The 24804-nt window shown below is 50.2% G+C and overlaps 1 protein-coding gene and 1 long non-coding RNA gene across 3 annotated transcripts in view; one reads left to right on the forward strand and one right to left on the reverse strand.

Annotated features, from left to right (window-relative positions):
• The window catches only part of MARK4 (microtubule affinity regulating kinase 4), an 811738-nt gene that overhangs the window by 415104 nt on the left and 371830 nt on the right, over window positions 1-24804 (reverse strand). For both annotated transcript variants that reach the window (XM_078660898.1, XM_078660899.1), the window contains exon 4: window positions 18607-18655. In XM_078660898.1, the coding sequence (XP_078517024.1) occupies window positions 18607-18655 (49 nt within the window). The remainder of the gene's footprint in view (window positions 1-18606; window positions 18656-24804) is intronic.
• The window catches only part of LOC144781859 (uncharacterized), a 302411-nt gene that overhangs the window by 65588 nt on the left and 212019 nt on the right, over window positions 1-24804 (forward strand). The gene's annotated exons all lie outside the window — the stretch shown is intronic.

The raw sequence follows: 24804 nt of genomic DNA on the forward strand, positions 1-24804 counted from the left end.
AGGTAGGGAGACAGCCAAGGTATTAGGGAGGCAATTAACTTTAATCTTCTTCTACTTTCTTTGCAAGGGATGCCTTAAAGTTGTTGACATCTAATCTGGGGCCTACTTTATATATTCTGTTGCACACAGCTTGGTCATGTGCGTGAAACCAGTATTACCTTTGAACTTAGCCACGAAGAAAGCATGCCCAGTAGTAAGGCAATATGAAATTTTATGGTTGCACATTTGCGGGTCTCGTTTCTCAAACATAGACACGCATTACCTCCTCGACCATCTTCCTCTCAGTCCTCACAAATGAGTTTATCTCAATTCATGCATAGCATAACCACCAAACTTGACTTTTCCTTCCCATTCCAAGATGACCCCCGTACCAGAGTACAAGTACCTTACTTTCTGGGACGGACTTCCTGTTTCTAGCTTCGGGGGCGTGTATTTTATTTTTCAAACAGACCTGCTTTAGTGGTGTCTGCCATGTTTTTGTGATTGCGCTTGTATGCTGTGCATGAGTGATCATGGAGGGTGTCTGTGGTGTGCTGGGCAAACTGTCGGCCTCAGGAATGTTGGTGAGCCTTTTTTCACGCAGTTTTGAATTTGCTTTGTGACTTTTCCCCACAGTTGCTGTACTGTATGCAACTAACATACAGGGTGCAGGGCACTCATGTGGCATCACTATGGGCTAATTTTTAATGGAATTGACGGGTGTGAGGAGTCTGCCTTGTTCCAAGATGGCGCCTTAAGGGTTCTGTTGGTCGCGCCCTAGGGCTTCAGCTTGGTCCTCTTTTCGGGCAGTAGACGCGGTGCGGCGAGGGCGGCGTTGCCTACGATACTGGCCGGCTTATTAGGAAGTGTTTTTCATGTGTCGGTATCATTCCAGTGATTGAGGTTGCCTCACTGGTGTTTTCCCAGGCTCTTTGCTGGATTCAGTGAGCCTGGAGTCTGGTGGCATCTCCTACCTGTGTATTCGGCTATATCAAGCAGCCCTATAAAGAGTGATTTGGAGGATACTCCAGTGGTGGCTGGGCCATCTTTGGGGGTTCTAGTTTCCCCTGTCATCCAAGCCATTATTGTGCAGCTGTGGAAGCTCCTTTTCGTGCTCGTGAGGGGGCTCCTCCAGCCAAGGTTCCTAAGTTGGATCCTTTAATCGAGGTGGGTGAGGACGATGATAACAGCCGGTTTGTGCAGGGCAGCGCAGTTCTGCAACATGAGCGGGAGAATTTGGGATTTGCAGCTGCTGCTCCACTTCCGGCTGAGGAGGCCTTCTTTTTGCAGTATCAGCCGTCCGAGCCAGACTATTTGTCCTTACACGCCTCCATTCACCGCGTGCTTTCTAATGAGCGGAATAATGTGGAGAAGCAGTCCTTTACCCGTTTTTTGCTAATAACTTTGGGGAGAGGTTTCCGTCTTCAGTAAAGATTGGTAACATTATGGCTAGGTTATCTTCTCAGGGGGTGGTGGTGTTGGAGGATGCTTTATCTTCTGATGCAGTGGACGGGAAGGGGCTGTGAACCTTGCCTATTAGTCTTTGTACTTTGCTGTTCGTGCCAGTGCCTACTCCACATACACTATTCAGTCCATCCTGAAGGGAGGGTACAGATTTTTCAGCATTGTTGTGTGTGTGGGGGGGGGGGAATCTTCAGATATTTCGGGACGTTTGAACTCATTCCATTTCCGATGCCTGGGCAATCCAAGTGGTTTTCGAAGGTTACTGGATACATTTCGGTGACATTCTGCCTCGCCATTTTTTCAAGACTCCAGCTCCTCATTCCCACGACGCAAAGTTGTCTGCTCTTCTCCAGGGGATTCAGTTGCTGCTTCAGAAGGCAGCCATTGTTCCCATACCCCCTGGCAAGATGTTCAATGGTTATTTCCTGCTTTTTCTGATCCAGAAAGCATTCGGGGAGCACTGCCCTGTGCTGGACCTCAAAATGGTCAATCAGTATATCCCTCATGTTTCCTTCAAGATGGTATCTCTTCAGCTGATTCTGCCACTCTTGAGGAAGGGCGAGTTGCTGACTTCCACTGAACTCCTGGATACATACCTCCATGTCCCGGTGCATCTGTCTCAGTAGCGGTTTCTCTGATTTGCTGTCCAGGGCAACCACTTCCAATTCCCGGTCCAGGCCTTCGGGCTGGCTTCGGCACCGAGGGAGTTCACCAAGCTGTTAGCTCCTTTGGTGGGTATTTGATATTTAGAAGGTATCCAGAGTTTTCCATATTTGGACAGCTGGATTATTGCCTCCTGCTATTTTTCCAATGCCCAGACGGAGGTTCGAAGGATGGCCATCTGTTGCAGGACTTCAGCTTCCTAATCAACTGGCAGAAGTCCCAGGTCGAGCCTTCCCAGGATCTCTTCTTCATCTGGGCATGCTTCAGGATGGAAGTGGGGGAGGTCATAGTGTCAGAGGAGCATTGTGTTAGTCTCTGCTTCGATCTGTTTTCTCTCCTTCTGTGCCCCTCAGCCTCTGCCCACAAATGACTTTGCAGTAAGGGGGAGATGTCCCCTACATTGGCTCTGGTTCCTTGGGGGAGGTTACAACTGTATCCCCTTGTTCAACATCTCCCGAGACATTGGGACCTGTTGTCTCGGGTTTACAAGACTTTGGTTTCGGTGACTCCTCAGGTAAGCAGGGATCTCCAGTGGTGGCTGGACCCCACTCAAGTGAGCAGGAGTTTTTCTTTGGTTCCTCTTCCTGTTCTGGTTCTTGTGACCGTAGCCAGTGGGAGGGGCTAGGGTGCCACTCTGGGGGATGCCGCAGCTCACGGGATATGGGAATCGGATGGAGGATCTTCGAACTGGAAGGAGCTGGCGACTGTCCTGAAGGCCTTTCTGTTTTTCCGTCCATTGCTGGTGCACACTTCAGTGTGGACGCAGACAGACAATCAGATTGTCCGATGTTACCTGAACAGCCAAGGCGGCATGGGTCAGTCTCAGTTTCTCCTTTCCAGGAGGATTTGCCTTGGGGCCGAATCCCATGTCCTGTCTGCAGTTTATCTTCCGGGGAGGGAGAACTGGCCTATTGATGCTCTGAGTCTGAGGTTTCCATCCTCTGTGACAATGCGTCTGGATCAGGGGGTCTTTGAGTCCATTCTGTGTCAGTTCAGTCACCCATGGCTGGATTGATTGCCACCAAGGAGAATGCCCTTCTTCCCCACTTTTGTTGACTGATTCCCCACGTCGAGGGCTTGAGCAGTGGATGCTCTGGCTATTCTCTGGCCCGGGGTTGTTGTTCATTGTTTTCTGCCCATCCCTCTTCTCCCTCGGGTGAACAAGGAGGTGTTTGAGGACACGGCTGAGATTCTGTTGATTGCCCCAGCTTGGTTGAGGCGCCCTTGGTTCTCTTGTCTTCTCCGTCTGTCAGGCCCCACTGAGAGTTGCCATTCCATCCATCCCCCCTTGCGTCAGCTGCTTCTTTCATTGGACAATCTTCACAGGTTGAGTCTGGCGGTTTGGCACTTGAGAGGTGGTCCCTGTTGGAGCAGGGTTGCTCTGTGGATGTTGCTGAACTGATCCAGTAGACTTGGTGGACGTCTACCCGTAAGGCTTATGACCGACATTGGCGGAATTTTTCCGCGGGTGTCAGGATAAGTGGTTGTCTTCTTCCTCTTACAGTCATACGGCTGTTTTAAAGTTCCTTCAGGACGGTTTTCAGCTGGGTTTGGGTGTCTCTACCCTCCGTAGTCAGTAGGCTCCTCTTCAGGCTTTTTGTTGGGATGATGTTTTGGTTGTTGCCCATCCGGCGGCTGATTTGCTGCAGAGTTGTTCTCTTCAGAGGCCAGTGGGCATTCTCGAGTGCCACTTTTGGACTTACCTTTGGAGTCATTAATATTACCGGTAAATAACTGGGCATTAGCAGCGTCAGTGTCATGGACAAGGAATGATTTCCCACAGAGATAATACCCAAACTGCTAGCACGACCACTGGATGAAGTGCCATCACAAGGAATGTCAGGTCAGTTAGACTCCAGAATTTGAGTGCGAGTCCACACTTCATAATCATCCTCGCCTAGACTCACCCTGGAACTTGATGGTTTGTTTACATTCTAAGTTCAGAAAGGGATTAGCCATAGGCAAAGAGGGCATGGGCTTGAAGTTGATTAAGTACAATACCCTAGAAGTGGATAGCAGGCAAGGTAGTGACAAAAAGTCTGACAACCTAAGAGAAAACAGTCTACAGCAGTGGTTTCCAAACTTTTTAGAGTCATGCACCACTTTTTAGACCAACAAAGTTTTGCAACCTACCTACTTTAGAGGGACATGAGGCAGTAACTGAAGCATCTTGTGGTTGCGCATTGTCATTTGCATACAGCCCATTTTCCGCTGAAATTGCCATTAACTTTGCCCAGCCATGCAGTTTTATTGATAACACTATGCAGCACCCAAATGATAACGTGTTGGAATGGGGTTTCTGAGAATATTTATCATTTGTGCATCACTAAGAGTCTTCATTTGTTTTGATTCTATTGAAGTCTGTGTCTAGCACACTTTAGAATTACAAAAACAATGTGCTTCATTTTTGCTTTCCTAACTGGCAAATGCAAAAAACGACATCCTACAGCATATCTTTCACACTTTCTGGATTTCAGCAAGATTCTCACATAATTCACTTCAAACACTCTTTTCACTTAGCAGTCAGGGAAAGAAAAGGAAACACCAATCACATGTTAACATAATAAGCAGCAATTTGTCAGAAGAATTTAAAGGCATCTTTATTTATTGCTCAGACTTTCCCGACGCACCAGAAATCGGTTTGCAAGCTCCCAGTGGGTGGTGACCCCCAAATTAGGAAACACTATTCTACAGAATTGAAAAGCAACTACTATGTTTTAGTTTCCTTTAGCTAAAGAAATGTGAAAATGTAACCTTCTGAAGGTGATAGATTCCTTACCTTAGAATATCCCCAGGCATACGACTGGATCTGGAAAGTTTTCGCTAGCAGTACCTCTGCGCGTCAGTAGGTGGCGTTGTTCACTCCGCGTCCGTCGTTGGTGTCGTAAGCGCCGAGATGACGTCACTGAAACCACTTAGGCGCCATCCATGCGCGTTCACGTCAGCTCTGCACACGACTTTCAGCGCCAGTAACACAGAGCCATGCACGAAACTGACCACTGGTGCCAAGAAACTAGGGCCCTGAAAAGGGATGTCCTTAACCCTAGAATCAGTTCGCAGAACGGCGAAGATGGGTGGGGTGGTAAGGAATCTATCACTAACTAATGTCTCTTACAGATATATTGTAACACAAATAGTAACTTGTGCATCTGAAAGAGACACGTTAGTGATCGATTCCTTACCTTAGAACAGATACCCTGCGCCTCTGGCCTGGTCGCCCCCCTGCTCCTCTCCTCACCTGCATCAGAGCCCCTGCTGCCCGAGTTCTTCTCCGCCGACGCTGACAGCAGCGCCCCAGCCGCCGCTGGGCCGCCCGCTCTGCCTGTCCCGTCGCTTCCTGCCTGCGGCCCCGCCCCCCTCGCCAGACGATTGGTCAACCCCTTCCCGCCTCCCAGCTGACCCGCCCGACCGGCTCCCTTCTTATGACGCCCCCTCAGCGACCGTGCAGCGGACGCGCGCAGCGGGAGCACCGAATGAGCGCCGAAGGTGCGCCAAAGGTAAGCTCGTCTGCGCCTGGACCGCGCCCAGTGCCGGGACCCCTGGCCCCCACCGACAGAAGCCGACCGGACGGACCTACAACGCCACCGACCTCAACGCACTCAACACCGGCCGAACCGCGGGCTGCTACCGAGCCACACCGAGACGCACCCACGGACCCTTCAGCTGCCACTCCTGCAAGTTCACCTGCAACCGGACCCACGCCACACCAGCACCCACCAAGCCGAACACCAGCAGCACCCACCTGAAGTGCATCCTGCTCAACACCCGCTCCGTCCACAGACACGCCGTCGAGCTCTGGAACCTGCTCGACACCACAGCCCCAGACGTCGCCTTCCTCACGGAAACCTGGATGAACGCCTCCTCAGCGCCCGACATTGCCATCGCCATCCCGGACGGCTACAAGATCATCCGGAGGGACCGCGTCAACCAGACAGGAGGAGGCATCGCCATCATCCACAAGACCACCCTCCGCATCACGACCAACACCGACGACACCCTCGCACCCGCCGAACACCTGCACTTCCAGATCCACGTCAATCCCAAGACCACCCTCAGAGGCACCCTCATCTACAGACCCCCGGGACCACGCACACAATTCAGCGAGGACATCGCCGACTTCGTCAGTCCACACGCCCTCCCCTCCGCCGACTACATCCTCCTCGGGGACATCAACTTCCACCTGGAGAACAACAACGACCGCAACACTACCACCCTGCTGGACAACCTCGCCAACCTCGGACTCAAGCAGCTGGTGACCACCCCCACCCACTACGCCGGACACACACTCGACCCCGTGTTCTCATCCAGCAAGGACATCGCCTTCAGCCACGCCACGGGACTCCACTGGACGGACCACAGCTGCGTCCACTTCAGCTTCAAAAGGACCACGCTCCACCATCACCAGCAACAGCTTCCCCGCAGAAGCTGGAACAAGATCACTGCAGACCAGCTCCTTACCTCCCTGAGCAAGAACCATCCCACCAGCACAACGAACCCCAGCCAAGCGGCCACCAACCTCACGAAATGGATCAGCGACTGCGCAGACGACCTCGCCCCTCTGAAGACCCAGCCGAGCAGACCCGGCAGCAAGAAAGCCCCATGGTTTAACAACGAACTCAAGAGCTCCAAGAAGAACTGCAGAGCACTCGAGAAAACCTGGCGCAGAGACCCAACACCGGACAACGTGACTGCCCTCAAGCTCGCCACCCGAAAACACCACCAACTGATCCGCGCCACCAAGAAAACCGCATTCAAGGAACGACTGGACAACAACGCACACAACAGCAAGGAACTCTTCAACATCGTCAAAGAGCTCTCCAACCCCAACGCCGGAAACAACGACATCACCCCTTCGCAAGACCTCTGCAACTCCATCGCCTCCTACTTCCACAACAAGATCGCGGACATACACAACAGCTTCAGCACTCAACCGACGCACGCCGCGACCGAACCACCGCCCCCCACCACCACCCTCCGCGCCTGGACCCCGATCAGCACCGAAGACACCATCCGCACGATGAACTCCATCCACTCCGGATCTCCGACAGACCCCTGCCCTCACCACGTCTTCAACAAAGCCGACGCTGTCATCGCACCCCACCTGCGGGACATCATCAACACCTCCTTCGACATCGCCACCTTCCCGGAGAGCTGGAAGCACGCCGAACTCAGCGCTCTACTAAAGAAGCCATCAGCCGACCCCACCGACCTCAAGAATTACCGCCCCATCTCGCTACTCCCGTTTCCGGCAAAAGTCATCGAGAAGACCGTCAACAAGCAACTGGCCGCCTTCCTCGAGACGAACGGTTCCCTCGACCTCTCGCAGTCTGGCTTCCGGGCCAACCACAGCACCGAGACCGCCTTGATCGCAGCTACCGATGACATCCGAGCCCTGCTCGACAACGGAGAAACAGCGGCCCTCATCCTCCTGGACCTCTCCGCGGCCTTCGACACTGTCTGCCACCGTACCCTAGTACAGCGCCTCAGCAACGTCGGAATCCAGGAGAAGGCACTTGAGTGGATCATCTCCTTCCTCGCCGGAAGGACACAGAGAGTCCGCCTCCCCCCGTTCAGATCGGAGGCCACCAAAGTCATCTGCGGCGTTCCTCAAGGATCCTCGCTCAGCCCAACACTCTTCAACGTCTACATGAGCCCCCTCGCAGCCATCGCACGCCAGCACAACCTCAACATCATCTCCTACGCCGACGACACCCAGCTGATCCTCTCCCTCACCAACGACCCCGCCACCGCCAGAGCCAACCTGCACGAAGGGATGACAGACGTAGCCAAATGGATGTCGAACAGCCGCCTGAAACTGAACTCGGACAAGACGGAAGTCCTCATCCTGGGATCCTCACCCTCCGCCTGGGACGACTCCTGGTGGCCCCCCGCCCTAGGCAGCGCACCCAAACCAACAGACCACGCACGCAACCTGGGCTTCATCCTGGACTCCTCCCTCTCCATGACCAGACAAGTCAACGCCGTCTCCTCGTCATGCTTCAACATCCTGCGCATGCTTCGTAAGATCTTCCGATGGATCCCCACCGAGACCAGGAAGACGGTCACCCAGGCCCTCGTCACCAGACGTCTGGACTACGGCAACTCCCTCTACGCCGGAACCACCGCCAAACTCCAGAAGAGACTCCAGCGGATCCAGAACACCTCAGCACGACTCATCCTGGACATCCCCCGCCGAAGCCACATCTCCGGACACCTGAGAGACCTGCACTGGCTCCCGGTCAACAAGAGAATCACCTTCCGGCTCCTCACCCACGCACACAAAGCCCTACACAACCAAGGCCCAGGATACCTTAACAGCCGCCTCAACTCCTACGCTCCCAAACGCCAGCTTCGATCGACCAGCCACGCCGTCGCCGCCGTCCCCCGCATCCGAAGAGCCACCACAGGAGGAAGGTCCTTCTCCTACCTGGCCGCCAAGACCTGGGACTCCCTTCCGACCCACCTCCGCCTGACCCAAGACCACCTCGCCTTCAGGAAGCAGCTCAAGACCTGGCTGTTCGAGCAGTAGCGGACCCCCCGCCACCTCCTTGAGACCCTCCGGGTGAGTAGTGCGCTATATAAATGCTGTGATTGATTGATTGATTGATTGATTGATACCCCCCAATACCAACCCCGGTGGTGGGTCTGCGAATAGGATGACACCAGAAAGTCACGGAGAACAGAACGGCCAAAGAAGCCGTCTCTCCAGACTTGACTGTCAAGGCAGTAATGCTTGGTAAACGTGTGCAGCGAGGCCCACGTAGCTGCCTGGTAAATGTCCTGCAAGGAAACACCGCTTCCCAAGGCAGTAGCGGCTGCCGTTGCCCTGGTAGAATGGGCACGCAGCTCCACAGGAGGCTCCTTCATAGCCAACGAGTAACAGGCCTTGATGCAGAGAACGACCCACCAGGAGATGGTCAGTTTGTGCACGGCCCGACCTTTTTTGGCGCCCTCGTAGCCAACAAAGAGCTGGTCATCCACCCTGAACTGTTGTGTGCACTTCAGATAGAACGAGAGCGCACATTTAGGGTCCAGACGGTGGAGCCTCTCTTCTTCTTTCGAATGATGCGGAGGCTGAAAGAAGGTGGGCAAAGTGATGGTCCGCCCTATGTGGAAGGCCATGACAACCTTTGGCAAGAAAGAAGGACGGTCCTCAAAACCACCTTGTCCAGATGAACAGAAAGGAAAGGAGGTTTAGAAGAAAGAGCCTGGAGCTCACTCACTCTTCTGGCAGAGGTGATAGCTACCAGGAAAGCCGTCTTGAGAGAAAGAAGATGCAAGGGACAGTTATGAAGGGGCTCGAAGGGAGCACACATCAGAAATGTCAAGACAAGGATTAAGTCCCATTGAGGCATGATGAACGGCACAGGAGGAAATGTGTGCGTAATGCCCTTCAGAAAATGGTTAACAATCGGGGACTTAAAAAGAGAAGGCTGATCTGGAAGCCGTAGAAAGGCGGAGATGGCAGAAAGATAACCTTTAATAGTGCCCAGAGCAGAGCCCTGCTGGGCCAAGGAAAGAGGGAACAAAAGAACTTCAGAAAGAGGGTCAGAAAGGGGATCCACAGACTTTGCTGTGCACCATGTCACAAACTTGTTCCACCTGCAGGCGTATACCGTTATCGTGGAGGGACGCCTGGCTGCCAGAATGTCATCACAGACTTCGGGAGGAAGATCGAAAGCTGTCAACTGTCGCCGCTCAATCTCCAAGCATGGAGGTGGAGGCTGGGCAGGTTCGGGTGGAAGACCGTCCCCTGCGATGCGACAGAAAATCCTCCCGAAGAGGCAGTCGGATCGGGGGATCGATCGCCATGTTGAGTAGCTCGGGATACCAGTACCTTCGTGCCAATCCGGAGCCACCAGAATGACTTGGGCCCGGTCGCGCCGAATCTTCTTTAGCACTCTGGGCAGAAATGGTATAGGCGGAAAGGCGTACAATGGACCGCAACGCCACTCACACCTAAAAGCGTCGCAGAGCGAGTGCCGCTTTGGAAATTCTAACGCGCAGAACTGATGACATTGCGCGTTCTCTTCGGTGGCGAATAGATCTAACCAAGGCTCTCTCCCCTTCTGAAATAGACATTGCGCCACGTCCAAGTTACTACGCCATTCTTGATCCATCATGCACCGCCGGCTGAGTTTGTCCGCCCTGGCGTTCATAGTACCCACCAGGTGTTGAACCACCAAGGTAATGCCTTGATGTTCCAGCCATGTCCAGAGGCGCAGAGCCTTCTGACATAGGGTCCAGGACCCCACCCGCCCTGTTTGTTGCAATACCACATGCCAGTGGTGTTGTCCGTGAACACCTGCACCACACTTCCCCAGACAGAGGGAAGGAATGCCTTCAGTGCAAGTCAGATCGCCCAAAGTGCCAAAAGGTTGATATGGAGCCAGGACTCTGCTGGAGACCAGAGGCCTCTGATCTCCGCCTCTCCCAACTGGCCTCCCCATCCCTGGAGGGACGCATCCGTCACCCCTGTGTGCTCCGGTTGGGGAAGGGAGAGGGATCTGCCATTGACCTAATCGCGATTCGTGAGCCACCACTGCGATTGTCGTGCAGTGCCCTCCGAGATCTGGACGTGATCGGACAGGTTGCCCTGATGCTGCGTCCACTGGAACTTCAGGTCCCACTGCAGTGCCCACATATGCCATCTAGCATGTTGCATTAGCAGGATGCAGAAGGCCATCAGGCCCAGGAGCCGGAGGGTCATCCTGACTGAAACCCGGGATCGAGGCTGAAAGATCGGAATCATAGCCTGAATATCCCAGACTTGCTGCTCGGGAGGATAAACCCGAAACCACGTCGAATCCAGAACCGCTCCGATGAAGGGGAGCTTCTGAGAGGGACCCAGGTGCGACTTCGGCACGTTGACGGAGAACCCCAGCAAATGCAGGAGGTGGGCCGTAGTCTGAAGGTGGTTGACGACTGCCTGGGGCGATCCTGCCTTCAACAACCAGTCGTCAAGGTAGGGGAAGACTGACACCCCTGACCTTTGCAGGTGAACTGCGACCACCGCCATCACTTTCGTGAACACCCAAGGGGCGCAGGTAAGGCCGAAGGGGAGCAAGGCAAACTGAAAATGCTCCTGGCCTACCGTGAACCGCAAGTAACGCCGGTGGGCCGGTAGGACGGGGATGTGAACATTTGCGTCCTGCAAGTCCAATGCTACCATCCAGTCTCCAGGGTCGAGGGCAGTCAAGACCTGAGCCAGAGTCAACATCTTGAACCTCTCTTTCCAGAGGAAGCGATTGATGTTCCTGAGGTCCAAGATGGGGCACAAACCCCCTTTGTCCTTCTTGGGGACCAGAAAGAAATGGGAACAACCACCACGTCCTACTTCTGGCCCAGGAACGTGCTCGATGGCCCCCTTGGCCAAGAGGGCCATAACTTCCAGCTGGAGAAGCGCAAAGTGATCCCCGACATGCGGTGGAACTGAGGTGGCATGGCCGGGGGGTAGACTCGAAGGGGAGGGAGTAACCCCTCCGGACGAGTTGCAGCACCTACTTGTCGAAAGTGACAGAATGCCAATGGGGAAGGTGATGTCGAATCCTGCCACCCAGTGGCGTGTGGTGTGTCCCGAAGCTCAGAATAGGAAGGCTTTGAGGCGGATGTTGCGGGGGTGGAGGTGGACTGACCCTCACACCGGCCCCAGGAGTCACCACGGCTGCCTGCATGCCCACAGCCGTGCTGAGTTTGGTTCTGCGCAGGCTTTTGACTGAATGAGCGGGCAGAGGCGCCCCTTCCATGGCCATGAAAGGAATGAAAAGTAGACATGGCCGGGCAAAGTGGTGGAAAGACCCAAGGACTTGGCTGTAGCCTGAGAGTCCTTAAAACGCTCCAGCGCACTGTCGGCCTTATCATCAAACAGGCGAGTGCCATCAAAGGGCATGTCCATGAGCGAGCTCTGGACTTCTGGTGAGAACCTGGTAGATCTCAACCAGGCATGGCGACGAAGTGCCACAGTTGTGGAAATTGCCCTATCGAGGGAGTCTGCGGTGTCTAAGACACACCAAATGGTGAATTTAGCCGCATCCTTACCCTAGGCCACAGCATGGGACAGCACAGCCTGGACCCCCTCAGGACACTGAGGTAACAGCTGAGCAACGGTATCCCACACCGTGTGGGAATAGCAGCCCAATAGGCATGCAGTGTTCACCGACCGCAGCCCCAAGCTGGCAGGGGAGAACAACCGCTTGCCGAACTGCTCCAGTCTCTTCGAGTTCTTATCCGGTGGAGCCGCGAGAAAGGCACTCTGACGTTGAAGCTTGAATGACCAGACTCTCGGGCGTAGGATGAGTGGTCAAAAAGGCAGGGTCACCCGGAGCCGGGAGATGACGCCTGGCGACGTGCTTATCCACAGGGGCCCCTGTGGCCGGCCGCCACCAAGTGCCCAACAAGACGTCAGTGAGGGCGTCATTAAATAGCAGTAGTGGCTCCGACGAAGTGGTCGCCGACTGGAGCACCTCAGTGAGGTGATTAGCATTGAGGGCCACTGTAGGGAGATCAAGGTTAAGGACCTCGCTGCCGACGGAGCACCACCGTGTACGAGGCACCTTCTTCCATGGTGGGCGGGGGTGAGGCAAACCCCGGGTCAGAGGAGACATCAAGGCCGCCGGCCTCCTCCAAGTCGTCCGCCCAATCCTGCTCACAGTCACTCTGAGGAGCAAGAGGGTCCTCGGACCCCACCCAGTCATCCTATACCTCCACCGTATGTAGTGCAGACCGCGGCAGCGGGGCAGTGACCGAGGAAGGTACAAACGGCGTCGGGAACTGCACTGGGAACGGCGCCGGACAGGGCCGAACTGGCGCTGTGTCCCAATTCGGATCCCAGGTGGGGACAAAACCATCCGGGAACTGGGGCAGGGGCGGAACCAATGGCATCCACTGTGGCGCCGGAGTCGAAGCTGAGGGTGGTGCTGGGGCCGGAGCCGGCAGCGTGGGACCTTGTGGTGCCGGAGCCAGCAGCGGTGCCGGAGACGCCAGCAGAGCAGATGGCCTGACAGGATCCTGACACGGGACCGCGGGGCCCAAAGGCGCGCCGGTGGGAGGCCGAGGCCCAAACAGGCGGTCCATGGCAGTAAGAAACTCTTGCACCTGTGCGAGAGTCGCCGACGGACCGGGTAAGGCGAGTAGACCGCGGGACTCCCCAGCTCTGAAGGAGCCACAGGTGCAAAACACCTGTCCCCCTCGTCCGCATCCTGGGACCGACAGGGGAACATCAGAGAGCGACAGCGCTTCTTCGACTTCTTTTTGTGTCGTCTCTTACCCGAATCAGAGGGTGAAGACTTGGAGCCCGAGGAGCGATGATGGAGGCCCCGCGAGCGTTCTCTAGAACGGCCCCTGGATCGAGAACGGCGCTGGGATGAGTGCCGAACCTCAAGCAACTTCGGGCGCCGCTCCCTCAAGGCCTTCTGGGCCATGGCCCGACAGTCCAAACAGGACCGGGAGTCGTGGTCGTGCTCCAGGCAGTAGAGACAGACGTCGTGGGGGCCCGCCACCGATATATTGCGACTGCAGGCCCCACAGGACTTAAAACCAGGCATCCCTACGTCCACCAGAGAGGACCCACAAGAGACAAAAGTCCCAAAAAAGGTCGTCAAAAAGTGACTAAGGTACGTGCTCTAACCGGATCTGCGCTTACTGGCGCCGAAAAAGAAGGAACTGACATCAGCGGGCATGAATGGCGCCTAAGTAGTCTCCGTGACGTCATCTCGGCACTTACGACACCAACGACGGACGCGGAGCCGCACAACGCCACCAACTGACGCGCAGAGGTACTGCTAGCGAATACTTTCCAGATCCAGACTGACGCCTGGGGATATTCTAAGGTAAGGAATCTATCACTAACATGTCTCTTTCAGATAGCGAGAGCAATCAGAAGCGACGTCGAAAGGCAGCAGCCGGACGAACAACGAGGACGGAGAAAAGGAGGACATAGCACAGTCGGAGGGCGAGGACGTGAACGGCCAGCCAAAGGCAGAGGAAGGCACTGAGGACGAGGCAGCCGTGACTCTGTCAGAGGGTCACGGCTACAGGCAAGTGGTTCGCACGACCGGGCGGGTGTTGGGAGGGTGGGTTTTCACCCACACATATTTCACGGACCTGTAAAGAAGGGCCGCAGGATATTGAAGGGAGGAAGAGGAATCCCTCTTTTGTTTTGTTTCGGCACAGATACTCAGGGATCTAGCCAAGACCAGTACACTAGACCAGGAGGGGTGAAACTAGAAACCCACTAACTTCACTTCCCGGCACTCCCTATCCATGCCATATGTTCAGGAGGCAGTGAAAAAATAAGTTATATGCCTTTGGTAATGCTCATTCTGGTGGATGTTTCCTCCAAATGCAGATTTCTCGTCATTAACATTTTCCCAGGAACCAGAGTAGATCCAATAACAACTTTTTCTGTGTGCCGTATGTCTAGCCATAGGTTCCGGTGCACCTTTGCCTTGCTTCTGGAAGTTATGGAGCACATACATATGTAGATGCAGCACCTGTGTGACTTTGCCAATTTACTCAAATGGATTATGTGCCCTTAGACGTACAGCACCAGTAACAGATGGTGGATGCAAAAGTGTGCAGAATCTAATATGTGCAGAATCTAATATGAAATCTCATAAAAATCTAGAGATCCCCTCCATAGTGTGGTGAGGAGGAGAGCAGTGAGGAATCTGAGAGTTTCAGCTTCTGAATACATACCAAAGCAGAATCTCCCAAAAGGTGGGAGTTCTGAGGAGTGGACTTCACATAGGCAAATCTTGCAGAATCGAGTGGCCACAAAGGTCCTCTCTGTGAATCAAGGCAGGAATGCCTGGTAAAGGTATGTATGGACAGATGCCTGTGAAGCCTCCTAGAAGATGTCTAGCATGTAAAACCCCTGGCTAAGACCATAATGATGGCCTTTGCTCCAAGAATGAACTCTAAAAACCTCCTGGGATTCCTTCGTAGACAAGGCATAGAACATTTTAGGCAGATAACAATCCACCTGGACCAGGAGTATGTTTGGACATCCTTCTACTTCATGCCAGGACCCCTCACAAAGAGCTGGTCATCAACCCAATGCTCCTTAATCTGATCGACGTAAAAACTAAGGGCACTCCTGGTGTCAAATCAATGAAGCCTCTCCTCCGCTTCAATGGGATGTGCCAGACGGAATAAAGCAGGGAGTGTGACAGGCTGCCCTACCTTTCATAAAGATGCCTAGGTCCTAAGCACAAATTTGTCCGAAAAGATGATTTCATATGGTGGTGGTACTGTTAGCACCCGCAGCTCACTTACACAGTGTATTGAATAATCATGATGTGGAAGACAGTCATAAATATCAGAAGTCAACAAACAGCTGCCCATAGGCTTGAAAGGTGTTCACATTAGGAAAGTGAAAACCAATTTAAGTTCACGACAAAAGGTGCAGGAGGGTACAGAAGTGCAATTCCTACAAAAAAGCATCAGCCAGGTAACTTAAACAGGGAGAGAAGATCTGGCAAATACATAATGGCTGAAAGAGCAGAAAAATTATATTTAATGGACCCCCACAGCTAGACCTTACTGGGCCTAAGACAGGACAAGTTGAAGTACATCAGTTAGCCTGCAATGGATTGACCCAAATTTCATTACAATGGCCACAAACGTTGCCCAAAGTGCAAGGTACACCAGCGTCATGGACAAACAACATGTTTCCACCTGTGTATGTTGTGGAATTCAGAATAAGATCCCTGCTCTGTTGTTGATACATCAAGTCTTGTTGCAGAGGTAGAAGGAGAGGAGAGCTCAGTAGTCCAGATTACCACACTCGCCAAGCCCAGTCCAGGGTTATAAGGATGATCTGAGCCTCGTCTCTCCTGACCCACTTCAGAACTCAGGGAATCAATGGCATAGATAGGAAAGAGTATCAGAAACAAGAGTCCTAGAAAACAAAACACATCACCTAGAAAGCCTTGAGGCAGAGGCTCCAGAATGCAAAATGCTCAACAGGGAGCTTTCTTGGAAATACCACAAAGTCCTACCCATGGCACGCCCCTCTGGGCGATTATGTCTTGAACTAATTCTGGGTGCAGATGCCACTCGTAGGTGAAAAGATAGTGTCTAGTAAGTTCATACACTGTGACGCTCATGGTAGGATCAAGCCATTGCCACAGTGTCAGTGCTCCCTGGTACAGCTCCCACAACTTCACACTGCTCTCCTTGTTGAAGTACAACCTGGAGATCAACTGGTCTGTCAGAACTCACACAGGGCTACCATTGATAGAAAACAGAAAGGCCTTGAGAACCAGATGGACGGCATGCAGCTCCAAAAAGCTAATGTGGTGCCTCTTCTCGATCGGAGGCTGAAGGACTCTAATCACCAAGCATTCAGGTGACCTATAGAAGCTGATGCATCCATCTGCATTGTGAACTCTGGGCGGGGTAGGGACAATGGCCTGTCACATGTCAAGGTGGAGTTCTTCACCACCATTAAAGAACCCGGGTCACCTCCTCTTATGCACAGATGTTGTCCATTAGGCACCGGAAGAATCTGTGGGGCCAAGAGTCCAAGAACCCTCGGAACCATCAAGGCCAGAGACCAGGATGAAGCCTGAAACAGGATCACATCCTGAATGTCAGATTCGCTGCAGGGGTGAAAAGGCTTGGAATGCCACATATCCAGAATTGCCCTTTTATAGGGAACACTATGCATGAGCTAGAGGTGGAATTTCAGCTTGTTGATCGGCAAGCCCAGGGGCGACAGTAGCAAAATGGTTGGTTGCAGGTGGTTTGCGACTGACTGAGATGAGCTTGTCTTCAACAGCCAGTTGTTGAGGTACAGAACAATGTACTCTACCGGACAAAGATGGGCTTTGCCTGCTACCATCACCTTTGTGAAGGCATGGATGGGGACGAAGTGAGCCCAAAGCGCAAAACAATGAACGGAACATTTTCCTTTCCCATAACAAATCGGAGAAAATGCCGGTGGGGATGCAGTATATAAAACTACATGTCCTGCACACCCAAGGGCATGATTCAGATACAAGGGTTTAGACCCGATAGGACCTGGGTGAAGGTTAGCATTTAGTATAGGTCTTTTCCAAGGAAAGTATTCAGGAATCAAAGATTCAAATCGACCTGAGCCTCCCATCCTTTTTAGATACCAGAAAATAGTCAGAAGAGCACCCCCTGCATCTCTCCTCCGGCGCCCTCGCAACTGCCCCTCCAGTTAGCAATGACTTAATTTATTTGGCAAGAATTAAGGCATATTCTGCTGAAGACTGTGAAACAGGAGGAACTGGAGCTTGGGGTTTACAAAGAGAGAAGGGAGTAACCTTGATGGACAACCTGCAGGACATAGTAGTCTGCGATAATTGCACACCAGCTAGAGAGGTAAACATATTTCCCCCTACACTGGTGATGAGTGACTTTTAGGGGAATGAGATCTGTCAGGTAGAGGAAGATAAGGACTGACCATGCGGTTATTGACCCCGCCCTCAGCCAATACCATGCCCCTATCACTACCCCAAAGGGATGGGCAGTTACTGTAATGGCCTGGATGGCTGCATCTGACGATAATCTTCACAATGTACCAAACAACATTTGATTCGGTTCATCTTCCAAGCACATTTAATCCTTAGGAGAATACATATTGCTTTACTCTATACCACCATGTTATAACGAGGGCATATATAATGACCAGTCTTCAATAACGGCTTTGAAACATTTAAGTAAATTGATACATTTCATGTTATTTATGATTAATATATCGGTTCATAAGATGTCATTTCGTGCTGCGCCATGCATTTCGGTGCAAGTTGCTGGTGAGCCCAATGATGGCACCTATCGACATGCAGGAGCAATTGTTTACGGATCTAGTCGGGGAATTCAAAAGGTGAGGAATATGCAGCTAGAAGTATCCACCAGAAGCAATAGTGCCTGAAGTTCAGCCACATCCACCTTGCTAAGACTCATACTAAACAGCTTTCTCGGGTCAAGTGTCTCAGATCTAGAACAAAACAAAACATCCAAGCTTCCCTGAAAGAAGACTCTCACATAATGATCTCTAGTGGTTAAATTGTTCCAAAGGCAGGAGGACTCAAAAGGTCAGCAGGGCTGGGAAAGAGTAACTTATCAAGCCCTCGTGATGTAAACAACACCGTGCCAGCCTCACTTTCATTACACAGACAACCAACTACCCCAACAATCTGCTGGTGCTAAGTGTACATGGCAAGTTAATTGTAAGGTTTCTTTTGCAGAGGTTACTACTCTGGGTACGGGCTAAGGTCCTCCTTCCTCTATGCCCATTCAATCTACACCTTCTATGTGGAAGTGGGAAGTGCATGCAGAGCCAACAGAAGAGTCAGCACTACAATAGTACTAGTTAGAGTCCTGTTTGGATGTATCAACACTAGAGGTAAGAGAGGAAACAGTCTTCATTACCACTCAGTTACATAACCACAAATATTTGACACTGAAGCCGCCCTCTTTTAACCCTTCATCTTCCAGAATATGTATTACCCCCACACTTCCACTCCTTACCAATGTTGGGGTGATTCAATCCTTTCATGATCCGAACTTCTCTAAAGAGCTGAAGAAGAAAAAAAGAGATATGTTTTAATGACCAATTCTGTACAAAGACTTATCTTTTTAAACTCTATCAAAATCAGAAACAAAAAGGCAGGTTTTACTGTATCCGTTCAGGTAGTGAAACATTTTTTCAGAGAGACGTTGAAACACACAGCCTGACCACAGGTGAGTAGAAGAAGTACCAGCCAGTCACATTTCATTGCTCAGGTTTAGCAGACGTGTTTCTTCCCCCTGACAGTCAACACTGCCGTTCAATGGACACTGGGCAGTGGTGAAATCTACCTAAGTCCATTCAGTGCAGTTTAGCCCTTTGAATGCACCCCATGCAATTATTATCAAAAATGCATTTTGTTAATAAGTTGATCTCACTCATTAATTCCTTGATTTTACAGCACCCCCCACCCCAACCCGAAAGTGGTCAGAGGAGTTGTCAGGGTAAGATTCACCTGACATGCTGTGAGAAAGAAATTACTTGTGTAAAGTGATTTTATAGAGAAGATGATCCTTATACAGATAGTGTACTAACAGCATCTGGGCATTAGGAAACCACGCTCTAGCACCATACATCTTTTACACTCCTTGCCCCCTTTCCACCACTGTGTGCCAACCCTACACTACCCACCACTGGAATTATTACAACCCTACACAAACCACCACTGGAACTATTCAGTAGTCCCTTGTTTTCAGGTCCTCAAACCTGTCTCGTAAGGCTAGCCCTCTACCCACTCATTGTCTTGAAGAGTAAAAAAACAAGCATTTGCAATGTAATACATCTCGCATTTGCGCGCGTTTAAGCTATTGGCATTGTAAATGACAATGCCTTTTGTTTATGTTTTCAAAACCAATACATTAATAAAAGGCATTGTCATTTACAATTCCAATGGCTCAAATTTATTGCATTGTAAATGCTTGTTTTCATTGGCTGGGGGCAGTCGAATGGTGATGGGGCAAAGGGGGGCAAAGGAAAGAGTTAAGTTTAAAAGGTAAATGGAGAGGGCCGGTTTACAGCCTCTAACATTTGACCTCTGACTTTAATTGCACAGCAAATGTAACAAGGGTAGAATGTGATTTATATCCCTGTTTACAGAAACATACCTGGAGCCAATTAAAGCATGAAGTGCTCTGGTCAAATGCTCCTAAAGAAAGGGAGAAGCAGTCCCTAAACAGATACTACAATGGGACAAGTGGAAGGGTACAATAACTAAGGCCCTGCTCTGTGGGAGTAAACAACTGACGAAAAGGAGGCACAAAGAGGGAGGATCGACCACTAGCAAGCAAGAAATTTTAAAGGACACTGAAACAAACGAATGAAAAGCAGGGGGAATGGCTTTAAGCCCATGAGTAGTATATACTTAAGTATATACAAGAGGTCTCGAATGCGTGTCCTAAAAAAGTACACAACATTTCAATGCCATGTTTAAAACATGTCCTTGTTGTTTCCTTTTATAAATATTCTTCATTACACATAATAGCAAACCATATTTATAAAGAAGTCATATTAATCGAAAAAGAATAACCCCACATTTCCTACAAGCCACTTTCGGAATAGGGACTGCAGAGCATCAGGTGGGAACGTGGGTGAGGCATTTCAACAAGGGAACAAAAAGGAACATAGAACACCTTCCTCCAAAAATGGGAAATTCATAAAACAAAGCCTCATTTAAGATCTCAAAGACACGAAACAAACTAGTACAGACTAGTCACTAGTTTATTACATTCATGCTTGCGAAAATAATTTGTAATCTACACTCCTCAATCATGCAGCGGTGATGAAACAAGAATCTAGAAAGGAGTCTTTACCACAGCATTTAGCCCACAGTATGACATACAGCGGCAAAATGCAGAGGCCTGTGAGCCCTACTAGAAGCGGTTCAGATTAATATCACAAACTTACTTCACGTCATTGTACCCAATGACTTGAAAAGACAGAAACAAGTTAAAAAGACAGAAACAGGTTCAAAATGCAAAAACAAGGTGAACGGGTAGCAAACAAATGATATAATCTGAGATTAGTCACCCTTAAACCGCAGCCTTGTACACCAGCGAAAATAGCACCCTCATGTCTAATAGTACTTAAGGGTCATGATAGACCACAGTGGAAAACAAATCTATGATGACCCAGCCAATCTATGGAGATCTGCAATATGTTCTGAGAAATACCCTAATAATTCCCTAATCAATTCCGAGTAATAATGTAAGGAACAGTTCACCTTCTTTGGATCAGAAAGAGTGTGTATCTAGCATGACAGATGGACCAGTATCAGTGGTGGCTCCTCCACTAAGGCGGAGGAGCGTTGCCTCAATGCTTTTAAGTAGTGTCACTAAAGGAAAATTACAATTATAATAACTAAGATATAATCATTTTATTTTTTCTTCGTTGATGCAGCTTTATGGGAAGGACGGGGCGGAGCTGCTATGCTGACATAGCAGGGAAGGGTAGGAGTGGTCTGCACTCCCTAGAGTGCGCCTGAATGTTCTCCATGCAGGCTGCATTACATTCTCTGACAGACTGCCAATCCACGGCGCTCAGACCAATCACAACGCTGCATTGCAGTATTGTAATTGGCTATCGGGAGGCTGAGAGCCGAGTGCATTCTGCTTCCTGTCCTGGAAGTGGGGAAGGGGACAGAGAGGAGACAGTGGTGATGGGCGGCAGACAGGTAAGTATTTTTTTTATCTCATTCCCTCTCGCCCCCTCTCACGAACCCTCTTCCACCGCAAATACCAGCCACCACTGACCAGCATTGCACATTAACCATATCCTTTTCACCTATCAACCTACTATACTTCTTTTGAACCCTTAAAATCCCTGACAGAACGTGTTGGAAAGATCAGCAAAAAAAACAAAAACATATCCTACAAGACAGCAGAGCTCCCCTGGCTGTGTGCTCACCGTGATAGCTCCTTACACTGCAAACATTCTCAATGACTCAGCTGTCTATGAAACATGCATTAATCTTCCCTTTCCTGGGGGAAAAACCCAAAGTGGGCCCAGATGTATTATTAGACATTAGACCAATTTTAAATCTCCATTTGCTAAGTAAAACGTAGGTGAGGACAGAAATACAGTTTGACAGAAATATTGTGTCCTAAATATCACTTACAAAAATATTGTAGGATCAGATTTTCTATTAACTTCAAACGTGAGATACTTTTGTAGAATATATTTAGATGAAAATATTTATTTCAGAAGATATTCTAACAAGGATACTCTAATACTTCACTAAAATTAACACCTGCAGGAACGTAGTATTCTTTGTGATGGCCAGTCAGGTTTCAGACCCTCAAGAGGTACCAAGACAGCAATCGAGGAAGATGTAGTGACAGCTATGGATGACGAGGACCACAGCAGCCCTAATCCTCCTCGACTTCTCAGTAGCCTGCGGTACCGTTATCCAGCCCATTCTGATCAAACCCAAAGGAATTTACTCGGAATCGCAGTCATCACCTTATACAGGATGCAATCACTGTTCAGGACTTACTATTGGAAGGTTATGATAGGTCTGCTGAAAATGCAAGGACATTTCAGAGTTCATCCTCATATTCCCTCCTGTGCCACATCTACAGGCACGCGCCCATTATCTGAAATAGTGAGGTTAAAGCTCCTAAAGCGCTCGGATGATATAAAATTGTATCTGATGGAAATGAAAGTAGGCAATTGTGGAAGAGTTAAAAGGTATTTAGCTCTCTTATATACTGCACGAGAGAAAGCTATGTTTGAATGAATTAAACTAATTCAGAGATCCTAGCCTTTGGTGCCCCAGTTGTTAACTTATTCTCGAAAAAGTGGCCAGCATCCATAGAAAGTACTCCGGCCCCATCACAGAACATCAGATATCTGGGCACTTACTTGATTCAGATTTCCTCTTGCTCCCCATGTCAATTATCTGGCCATCGAAATTAATTTCCACCTATCCTTGCTCCAGAAAATTAGCTGTCATAGAGGTGAGCCACATAGTGGATATTTTTCAATCACTAGTCAAAGTACTACTGGACTTCTGCTACATAGGATATATAGGAATTCAAAAGAACTGCTACAATTCAGAGGGCTTAAGCCAAGGTGCAAAATAAAAAAAATCAATTCCACCATAGAAACAATATCCCAGAAATGCTATTTCTGTTTGGACTCACGCCAACTACTTAGTCAGACAATCATACAAACGTTTACAAACTTTCAAAAGGTACTCAGTCTCTCATTTTCCCTTTCCACATACGATGCTGGGTGGGAGTTAGGGGCAAATTAGTAAGGCCGAGTGGGAGGTTTATTGAAGGCAGTACCTGAACTCTTGCATTTTCATGTCTTTTTAGGTTTTGTGAAGCAGTCATTGTCAATGCAATAGTCAATGTAAGTACCTTTTAGGGGATTACAAATTATATTTTCATTTAAATCTTTATTGCGGTTCACGTAAAACCATAAAAGATGCATCACTAAAAAAATGTTTTATACAATTGTTTAAATATGAATGTGCATATATAAAAACTTCACCTATATTAAATGGTATTTCAACAGGTTTAGGGCTATCGTTCAGAAGAGTAAATTCCATTTCTTGAGCGCAATAGTCGACAATATAAAACATATAAATAATTACAACTAGACATAATAGAAATGTAAAATTGGGGGGCGTGGCTTGGTGCCCGGAGAGCATGGCGGCACTGATGTGAGCGCTCCGTCGATACCGGAGAGAACCAGCGGTTCGCGTCTTCTTTCCTTCTCACAGAACGGACATTTGGATGTCTGAGGGTTGCGGGCACGCCTCGGGACTGATTTGAAAGTCCCTGAGGCTGTCATTGCTGTTTTCCCGACGAAAGAAGATTCGGTCGCGGCTCAATGTCGGCCGTGACCGCCATTTTGAGCTTCTCGAGCGCGTCTGAAGCGCGCTCTGACTAAACCACCACTTCAGCTGCTCCTTTCTCCGGTATGGCTCTTCTCCTCATATTGCTTGACACTACAACTCCCTTATGCAAGGTGAGCTCCTTTTAGAGACTGGTAATCATCTTTGCCATTTCGCATTTCTCTACTCATCTATGGAACGCTGTCTCCTTTCATGTATGATTCAGAAAAGGGGGTGGTGATGAACAGAGTGCCTGAATTAAGCAGACCACTCTTACCCAGTCCAAAGATCAGGGCTTGATCCATCACCTTTTTTTAGCTCACTGCATCATCTCAGCTCAGAACTTGGCTATATGCAAATTAGTCTGTTCCTGTCCCAGTGCATGATGGGAACAGGGCAAACCAAACTACCAAGCCAATTCTTATACTGGGAAGGAAACAAGCTTCCGGGGACCGGTTTCTGCCATTTCAGGCGTCGTCGGCCCGGCTTGCTTGAATCCTGATGGTGCAATGAGCAAGGGACTCACATCTGAGTATACCCTTTCACGCTTATGGTGGACAAAATGATTCAGAAAAGGGGGTGGTGATGAACAGAGTGCCTGAATTAAGCAGACCACTCTTACCCAGTCCAAAGATCAGGGCTTGATCCATCACCGTTTTTTAGCTCACTGCACCATCCCAGCTCAGAACTTGGCTATATGCAAATTAGTCTGTTCCTGTCCCAGTGCATGATGGGAACAGGGCAAACCAAACTACCAAGCCAATTCTTATACTGGGAAGGAAACAAGCTTCCAGGGACCGGTTTCTGCCATTTCAGGCGTCGTCGGCCCGGCTTGCTTGAATCCTGATGGTGCAATGAGCAAGGGACTCACATCTGAGTATACCCTTCCACGCTTATGGTGGACAAAATGATTCAGAAAAGGGGGTGGTGATGAACAGAGTGCCTAAATTAAGCAGACCACTCTTACCCAGTCCAAAGATCAGGGCTTGATCCATCACCGTTTTTTAGCTCACTGCACCATCCCAGCTCAGAACTTGGCTATATGCAAATTAGTCTGTTCCTGTCCCAGTGCATGATGGGAACAGGGCAAACCAAACTACCAAGCCAATTCTTATACTGGGAAGGAAACAAGCTTCCGGGGACCGGTTTCTGCCATTTCAGGCGTCGTCGGCCCGGCTTGCTTGAATCCTGATGGTGCAATGAGCAAGGGACTCACATCTGAGTATACCCTTCCACGCTTATGGTGGACAAAATGATTCAGAAAAGGGGGTGGTGATGAACAGAGTGCCTGAATTAAGCAGACCACTCTTACCCAGTC

This window comes from Lissotriton helveticus, chromosome 9, assembly GCF_964261635.1.
Source record: "Lissotriton helveticus chromosome 9, aLisHel1.1, whole genome shotgun sequence".
Taxonomy (NCBI): Eukaryota; Metazoa; Chordata; class Amphibia; order Caudata; family Salamandridae; genus Lissotriton; species Lissotriton helveticus.